General features: G+C 37.6%; 1 protein-coding gene across 1 annotated transcript in view; it reads right to left on the reverse strand.

Annotated features, from left to right (window-relative positions):
- The window catches only part of LNPEP (leucyl and cystinyl aminopeptidase), a 102,295-nt gene that overhangs the window by 25,472 nt on the left and 58,360 nt on the right, over positions 1-18,463 (reverse strand). Inside the window, exons 5-9 of the mRNA XM_032625710.1 lie at positions 18,041-18,161; positions 17,204-17,358; positions 15,453-15,566; positions 13,717-13,851; positions 1,907-2,038 (exon numbers count right to left, since the gene is read on the reverse strand). Of these exons, the coding sequence (XP_032481601.1) occupies positions 1,907-2,038; positions 13,717-13,851; positions 15,453-15,566; positions 17,204-17,358; positions 18,041-18,161 (657 nt within the window). The remainder of the gene's footprint in view (positions 1-1,906; positions 2,039-13,716; positions 13,852-15,452; positions 15,567-17,203; positions 17,359-18,040; positions 18,162-18,463) is intronic.

Below are 18,463 nucleotides of genomic sequence, written 5' to 3' on the forward strand. Positions count from 1 at the left end.
CTAACATTTAGAAGGTATGGATAATGATATGCAGTCTAGAATCAGAAGCACTGCTACTCACTCCTGTGAATCAGCTAGGTCCAGATTTCTCGGTCCAGATTTCTCTTTATTCCCCAGACCCTCTGCTTTCACAAATGTTAAAGTTCATCTTTTAAAGAGCTCATCCTGTGGGAGTGCCTGGGAGCAGCAGCAGAGGAGTGAGATACAAACAGGTCGGCTGCCTGGACTTTAGGTCTCTCTAGAGAACAGCAGTGAATGTTTTTCATGGTCACATACCCCTTTTTCCTATAAAATACATGAATTTATCTACAAGATCTAGAATCCAGTGCCAGAGGTTCACAGACCGTCTAAAGCTCCCTGTCCCTAAGACATCTGGTATCAATGATTAAGAAGCAATTTTTGAACTATCTCTTTGAAGCAGGTGAGCTAAATTTACGATACAAATTATTTTTCTAGATTACCTATGGATTTGCAAGCAACTCAAATCATCAAGTGCTTAAAATGTTTTGTAGTATCACACCACTATGGCAGGCCTTACACCTCAGTCGACATACGCCTATTTATTTAAAGCTGAAAAGGATGGAGAAAATCTTCCCAAATGCTTTGTGAGATTAACCTTATGTTTCTCGTGGCTCTGACCTATTTATTTCTGGACAAGAGGTTGGGAAGAAAACAAGCTTGCCCCAAAGCAAGGCACTTTTGAGTCTCTGAAACAGAACTGAAATGAAAAGTCCAGTGCATAATTTGATGTGGATGCTGGAGAACCTAAGGATAACGTTAAGGGGCTAGATCTGGATAGGAAAACACTGTGATGCAAAAGTTGAAGTCAGTGAGGAAGGCAGAAATATATTCTAAACGTCAGGAGATAATACAATGAGTATAAAGTACATAATGTGGCTTTCATTTGAAATGCTACTACCTGATAAGAGGAAAAACAATGATTTAGAAGCAACTCTTAGGTAATAAGGACTGATCGTTCTTCTGAAAAAGAACTCAGACAGTAGGGAAGATATATCTTCTGGGAAAAGGGTTAACAATTAGAAGCTACCAAATTTCAGAGAAGGCAAGGGAGCAAAGAGAGCACACGGAAAAGATCCAGAGCAGGGGTTCTTAACCCAGGATCCACAAAACGTTGAATCTGTGTGTGATATTTTGCCTATCTGTGGTTTATTGGGGGAATATGTCCAGAACTTTCATCAAATTTTCAAATATGTCTGTGATCTTCCAAAATGTTAAAAACCATTGATCTAGATCAGGGTAACAAATTCAAATGCTTACAAGGGCTATGCCATCAGCATATGTGCACGATGCAGGCTGGGTTCACACACTGTTAGGAAGCATAACTTGTAACCAATTACACTGCTTGTTAGAATTCTAGGCACAACAAAATCCAAGCAGCAAAAGGATCCAAGGGCAGTATGGAGCCATGGCAGCCAGACTATGATACATCATCTAAGTTAGAGGAACATGGCCACAAAAGATAGGAGGATTCATAAGGCAGAGTAGAGAGCAAAAAATCATGAATGTAAGGTAGAAAGACTGCAAAAACATAAGGAAAGGAAAAGAGATTTTTGAAAAAAAAATCAAATAATGAAAACATAATAATATACACTAATTCAGAAAAGAGAACTTTCTTACAAAGTAGGAATGGAGATTAAGATATAGACTAAAGATGCTTACACAAGGCCTCATGCAATTTTTTCAACAATTAAGACCAGGACTTCCATTTCATGACCTTTAATTCTGTGCTCTTATTCATAAATATTTATATACTAAGCTCCATTCCCCTCTCTTTTAAATAACTATCCTTGGTACCATAGCTTATTTACATACTTGATAAAAACATAAATATAAGAACTCCTCTCTTCTTAGTTTAAGAGCTAAATAAAATATCCAGGTCACTTACCTCATTAAAACTATCCCACAGATCATCACTGTGAATGGATGCATAGCTATGATTATGCAGGTAAAGAACAATAGCATGTTGAAATACATCTTCACTAAGGTAAGTTTTCAGCATCAACAACAGAGAAGCTCCCTATTCAAAAAAAAAAGCAAAAAGGGGAAGAAAATAATAGAATACAATAGGTTTATAGAGATAAGAATCTAAGATTCAAAATACAATCACTGTAAGCAAATACTTTCATAACCCAGTGATAATACACTGTTATTTAGTCTCACATAACCAGTTGTGTACTATGTTGAAATTGTCTTAAAAAGTATTTTAAGAGGTTTGAAAAAGAATTAATGGAGTAAATTCCTATTTGCACTAATTCTTCTATAAGCCATTTTGTGTGGTCTCTCAGTTACTCACTGTTTCAGTGTTAGTGTTAAAAAGTTAAGTGTTTTGGGCTTCTCTGGTGGCGCAGCGGTTAAGAACCCACCTGCCAATGCAGGGGACACGGGTACGAGCCCTGGTCCGGGAAGATCCCACATACCGTGGAGCAACTAAGCCTGGGCACCACAACTACTGAGCCTGCGCTCTAGAGCCTGCGAGCCACAACCACTGAGACTGCGTGGCACACCTACTGAAGCCCGTGTGCCTACAGCCCGTTCTCTGCAATGAGAAGCCACCATGATGAGAAGCCTGTGCACTGAAATGAAGAGTAGCCCCCGCTCACTGCAACAACAGAAAGCCCGTGTGCAGCAATGAAGACCCAACGAAGCCAAAGATGAATAAAATAAATAAATTTAAAAGAAAAAGTTAACTGTTTTTATATACATATATGTTTTTAAATTGGGGTATAGTTGCTTTATAATGTTGTGTTAGTTTCTGCTGTACAATGAAGTGAATCAGCTATATGTATACATATATCTCCTCCCTCTTGGACCTCCCTCCCACCCACCCCATCCCACCCATCTAGATCACCACAGAGCACCGAGATGAATGAAGAAAATGTGGTACATATATAAAATGGAATATTACTCAGCTTAAAAAGGAACAAAATTGGGTCATTTGTAGAGACATGAATGGACCTAGAGTCTGCCATACAGAGTGAAGTAAGTCAGAAAGAGAAAAACAAATACTGTATATTAATGCATATATGTGGACTCTGGAAAAATGGTACAGATGAACCTATCTGTAGGACAAGTATAAATATATTTTTAATTTAAAAAATGCCAAATTTTCTGTGGCATTCCCCACCCTTATCTCCAATGCTTAAAGCACACTGCTGGAGACAATAAAGTAGCTGAACTCTCAAAGGTCTCTTTGCTAGGGAGTACATTAATTTCAAATTTTAGTATGTCATGATGCTGAAGTTGTTTTCAAGATCTCTCTTCTTCCTGCAGACTCACTTCAAATATGTTTGGAATATATGAATGTACGTACAGGGTAGTAAGCATACACCAAAAATTCAGAGTCAGACATGCAACTGCTAAAGGGCACACTATACTCACTGATGCACGTCATCTTCTCCAGTCTTAAAATAACCGCCTCCTCTGTGAAGCCTTCCCCGATTTGAGACACAAATCGTATTTCTCCATATTCAAAAGCAATTTATACCATACTTCCTGCATCTGCTATAGATATATTTTTATTTCCTCTTCTAGACTGTAAGTTAATTTAGGGAAAAACTGAAAAGCTCAATTCCTATGACTAAAATAATGCCTGGTACAGAGGAGGCACTCAAATACTTTTTGAATGAATTTCACTTCTGATAAAAATGTAGCAATGTTAAGTCATCAAGATTATCAGATACACATAACTGAACTTAATATCTACTACTTAATACCTATTACTCTCTTATTTCTGTAACACACTTCAGTGCTACTATAAATTTAAATGCTCATTCTTTTTTGTTGTTGTTTTTAATCTTTATTGCAGTATAAATGCTTTACAGTGTTGTTAGTTTCTGCTGTATAACAAAGTGAATCAGCTATACGTATACATATATCCCCATATCCACTCCCTCTTGCGTCTCCCCCACCCCAATCCCACCCCTCTAGGTGGTCACACAGCAACAAGCTGATCTCCCTGTGCTAAGCAGCTGCTTCCCACTAGCTATCTATTTTACATTTGGTAGTGTATATATGTCAATGCTACTCTCTCACATCGTCCCAGCTTACCCTTTCCGCTCCGCATGTCCTCAAGTCCATTCTCTACATCTGTGCCTTTATTCCTGTCCTGCCCCAGCTTCCTCAGAACCATTTTTTTTCCCCTAAGATTCCATATATATGTGTTAGCATACGGTATTTGTTTCTTTCTTTCTGACTTACTTCACTCTGTATGACAGACTCTAGGTCAATCCACCTCACTACAAATAACTCAATTTTGTTTCTTTTTATGGCTGACTAATATTCCATTGTATATAGGTGCCACATCTTCTTTATCCATTCATCTGTCGATGGACACTTAGGCTGCTTCCATATCCTGGCTACTGTAAATAGCACTGCAGTGAACACTGTGGTACATGACTCCTTTTGAATTATGGTTTTCTCAGGGTATATGCCCAGTAGTGGGATTGCTGGGTCACATGGTAGTTCTATTTTTATTTTTTTAAGGAACCTCCATACTGTTCTCCATAGTGGCTGTATCAATTTACATTGCCACCAACAGTAAAAGGGGGTTCCCTTTTCTCCACACCCTCTCCAGCATATTCTGTTTGTAGATTTTTGGATGATGGCCATTCTTACCAGTGTGAGGTGATACCTCATTGTAGTTTTGATTTGCATTTCTCTAATGATTAGTGATGTTGAGCATCCTTTCATGTGTCTGTTTGTAATCTATATCTTCTTTGGAGAAATGTCTGTTTAGGCCTTATGCCCATTTTTGGATTGGGCTGTTTCTTTTTTTGATATTGAGCTGCTTGTATATTTTGGAGATTAATCCTTTGTCAGTTGCTTCATTTGCAAATATTTTCTCCCATTCTGAGGGTTGTCTTTTGGTCTTGTTTATGGTTTCCTTTGCTGTGCAAAAGCTTTGAAGTTTCATTAGGACCCATTTGTTTATTTTTATTTCCATTTCTCTAGGAGGTGGGTCAAAAAGGATCTTGAAGTGATTTATGTCATAGAGTGTTCTGCCTATGTTTTCCTCTAAGAGTTTTATAGTATCTGGCCTTTCATTTAGGTCTTTAATCCAGTTTGAGTTTATTTTTTATAGGTGTTAGGGAGTGTTCTAATTTCATTCTTTTACATGTAGCTGTCTAGGTTTCCCAGCACCACTTATTGAAGAGGCTGTCTTTTCTCCATTGTATATTCTTGACTCCTTTATCAAAGATAAGGTGACCATATGTGCGTGTGTTTAACTCTGGGCTCTTTATACTGTTCCACGGATCTATATTTCTATTTTTGTGCCAGTACCATACTGTCTTGATTACTGTAGCTTTGTAGTATTGTCTGAAGTCAGGGAGCCTGATTCCTCCAGCTCCATTCTTTGTTCTCAAGTTGCTTTGGCTATTTTGGGTCTTCTGTGTTTCCATACAAATTGTGAAACTGTTTGCGCTAGTTCTGTGAAAAATGCCATTGGTAGTTTGATAGGGATTGCACTGAATCTGTAGATTGCTTTGGGTAGTATAGTCATTTTCACAATGTTGATTCTTCCAATCCAAGAACATGGTATATCTCTTCATCTGTTTGTATCATCTTTAATTTCTTTCATCAGTGTCTTATAGTTTTCTGCATACAGGTCTTTTGTCTCCTTAGGTTGGTTTATTCCTAGGTATTTTATTTTTTGGTTGCAATGGTAAATGGGAGTGTTTGCTTAATTTCTCTTTCAGATACTTCATCATTAGTGTATAGGAATGCAAGAAATTTATGTGCATTAATTTTGTATCCTGCAACTCTACCAAATTCATTGATTAGCTCTAGTAGTTTTCTGGTAGCATCTTTAGGATTCTCTATGTATAGTATCATGTCATCTGCAAACAGTGACAGTTTTACTTCTTTTGCGATTTGGATTCCTTTTCTTTCTTTTTCTTCTCTGATTGCTGTGGCTAAAACTTCCAAAACTATGTTGAATAACAGTGGTGAAAGTGGGCAACCTTGTCTTGTTCCTGATCTTAGTGGAAATGGTTTGAGTTTTTCACCATTGAGAACAATGTTGGCTGTGGGTCTGTCATATATGGCCTTTATTATGTTGAGGTAAGTTCCCTCTATGCCTACTTCTAGAGGGGTTTTATCATAAATGTGTGTTGAATACTGTCAAAAGCTTTTTCTGCATCTATTGAAATGATCATATGGTTTCTCCTTCAGTTTGTTAATATGATTTATCACATTGATTGATTTGCATATACTGAAGAAACCTTGCATTCCTGGGATAAACCCCACCTGATCATGGTGTATGATCCTTTTAATGTGCTGTTGGATTCTGTTTGCTAGTATTTTGTTGAGGATTTTTGCATCTATGTTCGTCAGTGATATTGGCCTGTAGTTTTCTTTCTTTGTGACATCTTTGTCTGGTTTTGGTATCAGGGTGATAGTGGTCTCGTAGAATGAGGTTGGGAGTGTTCCTCCCTCTGCTCTATTTTGGAACAGTTTGAGAACGATAGGTGTTAGCTCTTCTCTAAATGTCTGATAGAATTCACCTGTGAAGCCATCTGGTCCTGGCCTTTCGTTTGTTGGAAGATTTTTAATCACAGTTTGAATTTCAGTGCTTGTGACTGGTCTGTTTATATTTTCTATTTCTTCCTGGTTCAGTCTTGGAAGGTTGTGCTTTTCTAAGAATTTGTCCATTTCTTTCAGGTTGTCCATTTTATTGTGATAGAGTTGCTTGTAGTAAACTCTCATGATCCTTTGTATTTCTGCAGTGTCAGCTGTTACTTCCCCTTTTCCATTTCTAATTCTGTTGATTTCCGTCTTCTCCCTTTTTTTCTTGATGAGTCTGGCTAATGGTTTGTCAATTTTATATTCTCAGAGAACCAGCTTTTAGTTTTATTGATCTTTGCAATTGTTTCCTTCATTTCTTTTTCATGTATTTCTGATCTGATCTTTATGATTTCTTTCCTTCTGCTAACTTTGGGTTTTCTTTGTTCTTCTTTCTCTAATTGCTTTAGGTGTAAGGTTAGGTTGTTTACTTGAGATTTTTCTTGTTTCTTGAGGTAGGATTTTATTGCTATAAACTTCCCTCTTAGAATTGCTTGTGCTGCATCCCATAGGTTTTGGGTTGTTGTGTTTTGATTGTCATTTTTTCCAGGTATTTTTTGATTTCCTCTTTGATTCCTTCAGTGATCTCTTGGTTTTTTAGTAGTGTATTGTTTAGCCTCCATGTGTTTGTGTTTTTTTACAGCTTTTTTCCTGTAATAGATATCTAGTCTCATAGTGTTGTGGTCGGAAAAGATACTTGATACGATTTCAGTTTTCTTAAATTTACCAAGGCTTGATTTGTGACCCAAGATATGATCTATCCTGGAGAATGTTCCATGAGCACTTGAGAAGAAAGTGTATTCTGTTGTTTTTGGATGGAATGTCCTATAAATATCAATTAAGTCCATGTTGTTTAATGAGTCATTTAAAGCTTGTTTCCTTATTTATTTTCATTTTGGATGATCTGTCCATTGGTGCAAGCAGGGTGTTAAAGTCCCCTACTATGACTGTGTTACTGTCGATTTCCCCTTTTACGGCTGTTAGCATTTGCCTTATGTATTGAGGTGCTCCTATGTTGGGTGCATAAATATTTACAACTGTTATATCTTCTTCTTGGATCGATCCCTTGATCATTATGTAATGTCCTTCTTTGTCTCTTCTAATAGTCTTTATTTTAAAGTCTATTTTGTCTGATATGAGAATGGCTACTCCAGCTTTCAATTTCCATTTGCATGGAATATCTTTTTCCATCCCCTCCCTTTCAGTCTGTATGTGTCCCTAGGTCTGAAGTGGGTCTCTTGTAGACAGCATATATACGGGTCTTGTTTTTGTATCCATTCAGCCAGTCTATGTTTTTTGGTGGGAGCATTTAATCCATTTACATTTAAGGTAATTATCAATATGTATGTTCCTATTCCCATTTCCTTAATTGTTTTGGGTTTGTTTTTGTAGGTCTTTTCCTTCTGTTTTGTTTCCTGCCTAGAGAAGTTCCTTTAGCATTTGGTGTAAAGCTGGTTTGGTGGTGCTGAATTCTCTTAACTTTTGCTTGTCTGTAAAGGTTTTAATTTCTCTGTCAAATCTGAATGAGATCCTTGCTGGGTAAGCTTTGTTGTAGGTTTTTCCCTTTCATCACTTTAAATATGTCCTGCCACTCCCTTCTGGCTTGCAGAGTTTCTGCTGAAAGGTCAGCTGTTAACCTTATGGGCATTCCCTTGTATGTAATTTGTTGCTTTTCCCTTGCTGCTTTTAATATTTTTTCTTTGTATTTAGTGTATTTAGTGATAGATTGAGTAATATGTTTCTTGGCGTGTTTCTCCTTGGATTTATCCTGTATGGGACTCTGCCCTTCCTGGACTTGATTATTTCCTTTCTCATCTTAGGGAAGTTTTCAACTATAATCTCTTTAAATATTTTCTCAGACTCTTTCTTTTTCTGTTCTTCTCCCAGGACCCCTGTAAGTCAAATGTTAGTGCATTTACTGTTGTCCCAGAGGTCTCTGAGATTGTCCTCAATTCTTTTCATTCTTTTTTCTTTATTCTGCTCTGTGGTAGTTATTTCCCCTATTTTATCTTCCAGGTCACTTATCCGGTATTCTGCCTCAACTATTCTGCTCTTGATTCCTTCTAGAGAATTTTCAATTTTTTTTGTTGTTCATCATCGTGTTTTCTCTTTCATTCTTCTAGGTCCTTGTTAAACATTTCTTGTATTTTCTCCATTCTATTTCCAAGATTTTGGCTCATCTTTAACTATCATTACTCTGAATTCTTTTTCAGGTAGACTGCCTATTTCCTCTTCATTTGTTAGGTCTGGTGGGTTTTTACCTTGCTCCTTCATCTGCTGCATATTTCTCTGTGTTCTCATTTCGTTTAACTTACTGTGTTTGGGGTCTCCTTTTTGTAGGCTGCAGGTTTGTAGTTCCTGTTGTTTTTAGTGTCTGCCCCCAGTGGGTGAGGTTGGTTCAGTGGCTTGTGTAAGGTTCCTCGTGGTGAGGACTGGTGCCTGTGTTCTGGTGGGTGGGGCTGGATCTTGTCTTTCTGGTGGGCAGGGTCGTGTCTGGTGGTGTGTTCTGGGGTGTTGTGAACTTAGTATGATTTTAGGCAGCCTTTCTGCTAATGGGTGGGGTTGTGTTCCTGTCTTGCTAGTTGTTTGGCATGGGGCGTCCAGCACTGGAGTCCACTGACAGTTGGGTGGGGCTGGGTCTTAGCGTTGAGACAGAGATCTCTGGGAGAACTCTCACCTATTGATATTACATGGGGCTGGGATGTCTCTGGTGGTCCAATGTCCTGAACTCCCTTCTCCCACCTCAGAAGCTCAGGCCTGACACCACGCCAGAACACCAAGACCCTGTCAGCCACACAGCATGTGAGGACACAGCAAGAAGACAGCTGTCTACAATCCAGGAAGAGAACTCTCACTAAGAACCAAATTGGCCAGCACCTTGATTTTGGACTTTCAGCCTCCAGAATTCCAAACAGTGGAACTCCACACTCCAGAGGTTCTCCTCTGGATGTGCTGTCTCTCCCTTTCTGGGCATGTCCTCTAAATGCTCATTCTTGTTCTCAATAGATCCTGTTCTCTCCTGCATCATTAACTTTCCCCCTCTACTGTAATATTCCATTAACAAAAACTATGTATCAGTCCTCAGTTTAAACAAATAAGATCCCCTTCCTTTCCTTAACACTGTGCCTCCTCCAATTATCACCCTATTTCTTGTTCCTCCTTTGAAGTAAACTCCTCAAAAGAGTTGTCTGCATTTGCCACCTTCATTTGCTCTGTTTCCATTTTCTCTTGAGCCATCTTCTGACCATCACTCCACTGAAAGTGGTTTTATCAAGGTCACTGGTGAATCTCATGGTGTCAAACCAATGTCAATTCTCAGGCTCACCTTTATCAACCTACTAGTAGCATTTGATATGAGTGATCACCCACTCCTCCTTGAAAGTCTTTCTGCACTTGGCCTTGGCATACCACTCTTGATTCCTCCCCTAACTAACCATCCCTTTCTGTCTCTTTTGTAGGATCCTCCTTATTTTCTCAAGGACTAAATTTTGGTGTCCCTGGCATTTAATCTTCAGACTTCTTTTCTTCTCTAAATTTCTTCCTAGATGATCTTCTCAATGCCAGGGGTTTTAAATGACCTGCAAATTTATATATCTAACCAGACTTCCCCTCAATTCCAGACTCATATCCAACTACATGCCTATTATCTCCACTTACGTACCTCAAACTTACTCAAAAATTGAACTTTTTTTTCTTCTTGCCCCAAATCTACTCTTCCAATAATTTTCTCATTTCAGCAAATAACAACTCCATTTTTCCAACTGTTCAGGCAAAAATCTTAAAGTCATCCTTGACTCCTCTCTTAATTCCACATCTAATCCATTAGTAAATTCTACTGGATTAACGTTTACCATATATTCTAAAAACAACCATTGCTCATTACTTTCAGTACTATCACCCTTGTCCATGCCACCAATATCTTGCCACTGGTCTATTACAATAACCTCCCAACTAGTCATCTTGATTCCATATGATGTTGAAGGCTGATTTAAAAAAAAAAAATCATACTATGGTAGTTCCCTCATCAAATGGCTTTTCATTCCACTTTGCAAAAAATCAAGGTCCTTACTATGTCCAATAAGATGATCTACAATGATGTGGCCCCTTATAATCCTTCTCACTTCATCTACTACTTTCCCCTGTGTTTATTCCACTCCAGACACGTTGGCTCCTTGCTGGTGCTTGAACCTGCCAACCAATCTTCATCTCAAGCTGTGTGGGTCCCCAAGACAAGTCCCAGGTATGATGACGTGTTAGGAGGACTCACAGGACTCAGTAGTCATATTCACCACTATGATTTATTACAGTGAAATGACATGAAGCTAAATCAGCTAAGGGAAAAAGTTCATGGGGTGAACAAGTACAAGCTTCCAGGAGTCCTCTGCAGTGGAGTAAGACAGGATGCACTTAATTCTCCCAGGAACAAGTTGTGACAACATGTATAAAATGTTGTCTATCAGGGAAGTTCATCAGAGACTCAGTACCTGGGATTTTTATTGGGGGCTAGTCATGGAAGTGTCCTCTGCCTAGCAAGTACCAAAACTCCAGATGCCCAGAAGGAAAACAGATGTTTAGCATAAACCACATTGTCTGTACAAACAGTGTGGGCACAGTGAATCATTCCTATCAGGGAATGGTGGAAACTCTCCCCAAATCCAAGTTGCCAGATACCAGCCAAGAGCCAGCCTTACAATTACACCTTTCTAATGATAGCAGTCTCAGGCCTACTACGTTAACTCATTTCTGCACACAAGCCCTATGCACTGGTTATTTCCTCTGCCTGGAACATTTTTCCCCCAGAAGTCCACATGCCTTGTTCCCTCACATCCTCCAGATGGTATTCAAATATCATCTTATCAGTGGTCTTCCCCAACCATCTTATATAAAATAGCATTTCCTTTGTCATTCTCATTTCCCTTACCACGCTTTATTTTCATGTTAGCACTAATCACCAAACAAAATATCTATTTATTTATTCATTTGTATTGTGTCTGTGCCTATCTCTGACCCCTGAAATAGAAGCTCCATGGTAAAAGTGACATAGGTCGCCTTATTTCCTGATGTATCCCCAGCACCTAGGACAATGTTAGGTAGATGGTTGGTACCTGTATGATTTGCTAAATGACTGAATCCTCACAAGGCAACCCACATCAGAATTAGGCTTGCAGATCATGAAGATCAAATAGAACATGTCTGTCAAACACATTTCCCTAGTGACACTTACTACTTCTTGCACACAATAATGGTAAATTACCCAGTGTCCTATTTTTCTCTGTTATGTGGGATATTTGCCAGATTCCCAATTCTGAAATAAGTAGTTCCCATGCTGACAGGGATAAGGTATGCTGTGGAGAAAACATGCTCAGAAGACACTGAAATCTGGGTTTGGAAGAGCTCTGTAGCAAGAGATCCTGAAATAACTGTTCTACATAAGAAAAGAATTGCAGGTCGTAAAATTTTCTTTATTGGCAGGTCCAGTATGGGCTTTAAAAATCACAACACATAGCAGTAGCTCTAATTGGAATACATTTAATATAGCTAATTGAACTCCTGATTTCCTTATTTATTAACAGTACTACCATTCTCCCTGCCAGTCAGGCTTGAACCTGGAACACATTTCTGCCTCCTTCTTTTTTTTTTTGCGGTACGTGGGCCTCTCACTGCTGCGGCCTCTCCCGCCGCGGAGCACAGGCTCCAGACACCCAGGCCCAGGGGCCATGGCTCACGGGCCCAGCCACTCCACAGCACGTGGGATCCTCTCAGACCGGGGCACGAACCCGCGGCCCCTGCAACGGCAGGCAGACTCCCAACCACTGCGCCACCAGGGAAGCCCTCTGCCTCCTTCTTTACCTGCTTTACCCCGTCGCTAAGTCCTTTAAGTACTTCCCTACACTCAGGGTTTTTTCACATCCATCATTTCCCTTCTACTCTCACTACCACTTCTAATTTTAAACTTTTACCATTTCATGCTTGTACTTCAGCAGCAATTTCCTGATTTTAGGTCTCTCTCCACTTAAATCTACTTTATAAACTGAAACAAATTAATTTTCCTCAACAGTCACTTGATCAAGCCATTCCTCTATTGAAAAATCTTTTAAAGCTTCCCACTGATTACAGAAAAAGTCCAGATTCCTGATGGCATTCAGGATCTTCTACAACTGAGCCCCAACCTACCTTTCTCATCTTTCCCCTACTCTACATGTGGCTTCCACTGCAAACATGTGATACCTAAACAAAATTTCCCTGCCCATTAGTATTCCTTTTTCTTTGCAGACCTCATCATCCCACTCTCGCCCTATTCTATTGTTCCCATTCCTCTTTACCTATATTCTTCCTATTATTTAATTCATCTCAATTTCCATTTTCCTCCAAAAAATTTCTCTCCATAATCCCAGGCAAAAATGCTCTGTTCCTTTCAATTAGCACGTACTACCTCTTACTGCTTCACAAGTACTTACCACCTAAACTTTGAGTTTCTTGATGACATGAACTCATACGTATCTGTGTATATTCCTCTCTGTCCAGGACAAGAATTCAATTTATTGATCTTAATCTGATAGCCAGACTAAGGAGGTCAACAAGCTATAACATTTAGCCCTCCCTCCCTACACAAATGTGAGTGGCACTGATATCCCTATCCTGTTCTCTTACGATGATCCTAATCAGGTTTCTCTGTTTCTGTTTTTGCTTCACCCTCAAACCTGGAGTCTATGTTTCTAATTCTACAACAAATCTTCAATTCTTAAAAATCCCCTTTTACTTACTTGTTTTGGCAATTCTGACTTTGGAACACACCTCAATCCTGAATAACACAGCCAAGGGCTTAGAACCTTCCCTGGACATATTCTACCTGCAAATCTGGACAGTGATCCGACTTCAAAAAATACATTACTATAAGTTCTGGTTAACTACCCAAAATACTAGTTAGAGAACTTAAAACAAGAGACAGAGAAAGAAAGAAAAACCCATATAAAGTTAAGACCAAGATTTAAATAGAAGCAAACATCTTAAAGTTTAACAAGGTACCTGAAAATAACACCTATTTAATCTTTAAAATAATCTAAATCAAGCAGCTTGCTCACATATGAAATTAATTTGTAACCTACTCCAGGTACTTTTTGTGTATAGCAATACCTTAAAATAGGAAAGAGAATCAAACATTTCTTCAATCTGTTCTGAAGACTGAACAGATAATGATGATATTGGATGAGATGAGTTCAAGGAATCTTTCTTCAGGGTTTTAAATCGAGCATCTAGGAAATCTTCATACTAGCAAAAAATGAAACAGATTAAGAAACCATGTATTAAAGACAGAGGCAAGTATAGTAATTATTTATATGAATTAGACTAATTACTATTTAAGGTCATTATAAAAAATTAACTAGCTTCACTAAACGTCAGAAATAAGCTTTTGAAAATGTAAGAAGAATGTGACATTTATGCATATTCCTTAAATTTGAAAGTAGAATTATAACCTCCTGGCCCCATGGAAAACAGTGTTTCCTAAACAACAGTATAAGCTGAGAATTTATTACTAAAGCAACCAAATGCTAAATCCAGATATTCAAAATGAATATTTAAAAATGGCTAGTGTATATTTGTAAAATAAAATCTGAAATAAAAAAAATAGGAACTGTTCCTTAAGCTGATTTCTCATACATAATCCAGCTTTTCTGTTAAGATAATATACATTTCCCTTAACTAAGGTTCATTCGAAGTAAAATATAACTCTTAAACAGCAAGAAGTCTGAGAGCTCAGTAGATGAGCTCCTCTAGAATGTATATTAGAAGTTTTTTAACATTCTGGGCACCACCAAGTGGTGAAACTGTATATCTCCTTGCTTAATTAAATAGCATACACAGATTTAGAATACTTTGCTTATTAATATTCTAGCTTAAAATGAGTTCATTTTACCACCTGAAATTTTTGAACAGGCCCTACATAAAAATTTCAAATTGAAAGCTCTAACAGTACTCTCTTTTTTTTTGATTTTTAATGGAGTATAGTTGATTTACAATACTGTATTAGTTTCAGGTGTATAGTAAAGTGAATCAGTTACACATATACATATATCCACTCTTTTTTTTTTTTTTAATTCTTTTCCCACATAGGCCATTACAGAGAGTATTCCTTTTTTGAAGCAATCTTGGATCATATATTCAGGAAGTTTAATAGAAAGTCACAGAACTTTAGAGTTGAAAGGGGTCTTTATACTTTTCCACCTACTGCTTGAATTATTTGGCAATATCTGTCATATATGACCTAGTGTGTCAAAATATCTCTAATGATAAGAAACATCTCCAGAGAGTCTAAGAACATAGTAACAATATTATCATGCTCCCTGTAACAGAATGGTGTTCCATGTCTTTGCAAAGGGCACAAAATATGGTTTGTACCTAAAAAGAGCAAATTATTTGTCTGTATCAACGTATGTATCACTGTTGTAAGAATGATCACAGTGATAACAGAGACAGCATTGCTACAAAATGTCTTATTTTTTTTCTCTTTATACATAGGATAAAAAGTTTTGTTTTGCAAAAAGAGGCTTTTCAACTCTATCTAAATTCCTTCAAGCAGAAGGGCCACATCTATTAAAATAAAATGTAGCAAAGCAATTTAAAATGTTCACCTTAATGACAAAGTGTAAAATAATTTCACAAAATTTCAGCTTTCTGAAATACATCAGTAAATAAAAGCACAATTTTCACTGTCAAATCTCAAGTATAGAGATCAATAACAAGGGTCAATTTTATCATATCTTTCTAGAAACATTTTCATTACTCCAAATGAATGGAAAATACATGTTGAATATGATTTGGCTATTTTTCCCTCTGGCATTCATAGTAGGCCTAACAAATAGTGTACTTACACTGGAGAGCTCTCCGAATATTTTTTCCAAAGAGAAATACTCCATGAAAGTAGCAAAACCTTCATTTAGCCATACATCGTTCCACCACTGCATTGTTACCAGATTACCAAACCACTGTGGGAAAAAACAAACTACTAACCAACTTTACACTCTCAAGAATTTTCTAATAATTGAATTGTCAGATTAATCACCTATAACCAGATTACAATTACTGAAAAATATACTTATTACAGTTAACACAAACTATATTCAAATTAAAGACTTGCAAATAAATGATATTTGTAATATAAATTTACTTTAAAAGTAGAATTGCATAAATTGTATAAATTCACTTTAAAAGTAAAATAAAAAATTTAACATTTTACCTTAAATGAAACAGGCGAGAAAGACAATTAGCATATTTATCAATTTAACACACGTTATATACTAGGTAAACAAAAAGGAGTCACCTCATTAAAAGTAAGATTTCCTAGATAATGAAATTCTACTTTCTAATGTCAAGTTAGTAATATTATTTTCCATTGTATTTACAATCATCATGACAACTAAAAAATAAATTTCTATGTGAGGGATGTTCCTATAGTCACAGAGCCTGGACTGCAGGTTTCTCCTCAGTCACCCAAGTTGAGGGCAGTATTTATATGATTCAAAACAGAATTCAAATAACATTCCGTAAGAAATTTGGCATGCATACAAATAAATGAAATCAGAAAGAACTTTAAATGGCTTTTTCCATGAGGTGGTAAGAAGAAGGAAAAAAAACGATACGAGACTCCCTTAAAAAAAAATGCATCTCAAAATCCCTGAAATAAAGAGTGGTAATAAAGGGTGTGCAACTTAGTCAGTGTGGCCAAGGGCTTGTCTTGAACCATCAGCAAAATGACAGGGTTACTAGGTACTGAAACAAAACAACTTTGAGAATTACAAAAGCATATTTTTCAAAGATATTATCTTAAAACCTGTTTCAGAGGAAGATGACTTGTAAGTCCTAAAGAAGTAAATGAGACACACTCCCCCAGGGGTGATGGCCGGACCCAGAAATAACAGACCTAGAGCAGATCCCCCCAAAAACAACTTGTCTACCTGCCTAAAACTGTAACAGTAAATAAGCATATGCTTCATATGCCAGCATGTCATGAAGCCCTCACGAGGGCTGCAGGGCGGGCTACAGACTCTGTCTGAGGTAGGCTGTCCACTGCCAGAGCATGTCCCACTCTTCCTCCACATGCTCCCACCATCACAACACCCCCATACCATACCCTACCCTGATAAACACCTCATCGAGGGCACAAGAGAGACAAGGTGTTGGGGAAGAAAGAGGGAAGTTCACGTACTCATATAATTTTCTTTCTTTTTCTCTATGTCATACAGAGTACCTTCCCTCTCCCGAATTAACTAAGAACCCAGTTTTAGCAGGAGACAAAACAATAAATCTAATCCTGACAACTACAGTCCAAGAGTTGTAAGAAGAAGAGTACAACTCAGGGAAAAGGTTTCTTCCCCACCAAGTTATGAAAAGTAAGAGAGATAATGGAGGTGAAAATGCTTTATAAACTGTAAAACCCTATACAAAACATTAAATAGCATTTTTATCTGAAAATTAAGTTTGTTTGAAAAGCATCATATTATTATGAAAGAAGGCAATACTATAAAAAAAAGCTGAATTATTATTAGCATCTAAATGTATTCTAAAACTCTAGGATATGAAACAGACCACAGGTGTGAGATATAACAGCCTTGGTTGCTGATACCTGATGGGCCAGCTCATGAGCGATGATTTTAGTAACCAGTTTTTTATCCACCACTGAAGAAGTATTATTATCATACAGAAGTGTCTCTTCTCGGAAGGTGAGCAAACCCCAATTTTCCATTGCTCCTGCTTCAAAGTCAGGAATAGCCACCAAATCTGGACATAACAAGAAAGAAGTTATCAACTTTACCCCATCTAAGGCACTCCCTAATTAAATCAAAATATTTTACCCATTGGTCTATCACTGAATCAGAAGGCAGTGAATTCATTTATACTCCTAAGGAAATGAACCTTCCTAGCCCTGTATGCTCCTCACCTACCTGTCAGCTGAGGAAGACCTGACCAACCCCCTGTAGAGTCACTGTTGCTCCGTCCCTGAGCAAGAGAAGATACCTAATTCCTTCACAGTGAAGAAGTTCCCAGAGCAAGGAGGACAAGATGCAGGGCCAACGTTCTTCTAGCTAAAACCAGCTCCATGTTGAACAGCACCGAAACGCTCTTGCTTTCCTGAGCTCTCATTACTCCTATTATTATTTGAATTAGGAATTTCTTAGAAAATTAGAACTAGTCAAACTCCAGACTAAGCCCTAAGCAAATCCCCACTTACACAGCACCTCTGAAACAGTCCCATAAACTTCTAAGTGTTTTAAGCTCCACTTTCAGATACATCCATGGAATCTAAATAATCTTAACAAACAATTTTGAAGGCAAACAATTAACAGTGTTTCTTGGTTTTCCTTTAAAGTAACTTCGGCGAAAGTTCTTCCGAAAAAAACATTTGCAACATAAATCTAGGTTATAATGATAATGAAAATCACAGGCACTGTTTGATTCTTACCCAGTTTCTTTAGTGGGTATTGAATTTCAAAGTAGTTTTGATAAAACTCAAGAAGCTTCACAGTTGTTTCCAAGGCATGGTGAACTTGACCAATCTTTTCTGGGACAGCATATACAGAAACCTAAAAGGTAACAGGTATGATGTAAAGACAGGTACAATTAAAATGGCATGATATTCAGGTGAACACTGTCAAGATTAGCATACCTGAGAACTACATAAAGATATATGAGATTTTTCAGGACAGCAACTCTCGCTTATAGTTCTTTCAACCCCTATGGGATTTAGCAAGTCATTTCCATACATACAACAATGTTAAAAAGAAAAAAAGCAATCAGTAAGTTTAAAGTTAACATGATATCCAAAATAAACTATTTTATATCATATAGCAATTTATAAGCATCTGCCTGTTTAATTTTATGATAC

This window comes from Phocoena sinus, chromosome 3 (genome assembly GCF_008692025.1).
Source record: "Phocoena sinus isolate mPhoSin1 chromosome 3, mPhoSin1.pri, whole genome shotgun sequence".
Taxonomy (NCBI): Eukaryota; Metazoa; Chordata; class Mammalia; order Artiodactyla; family Phocoenidae; genus Phocoena; species Phocoena sinus.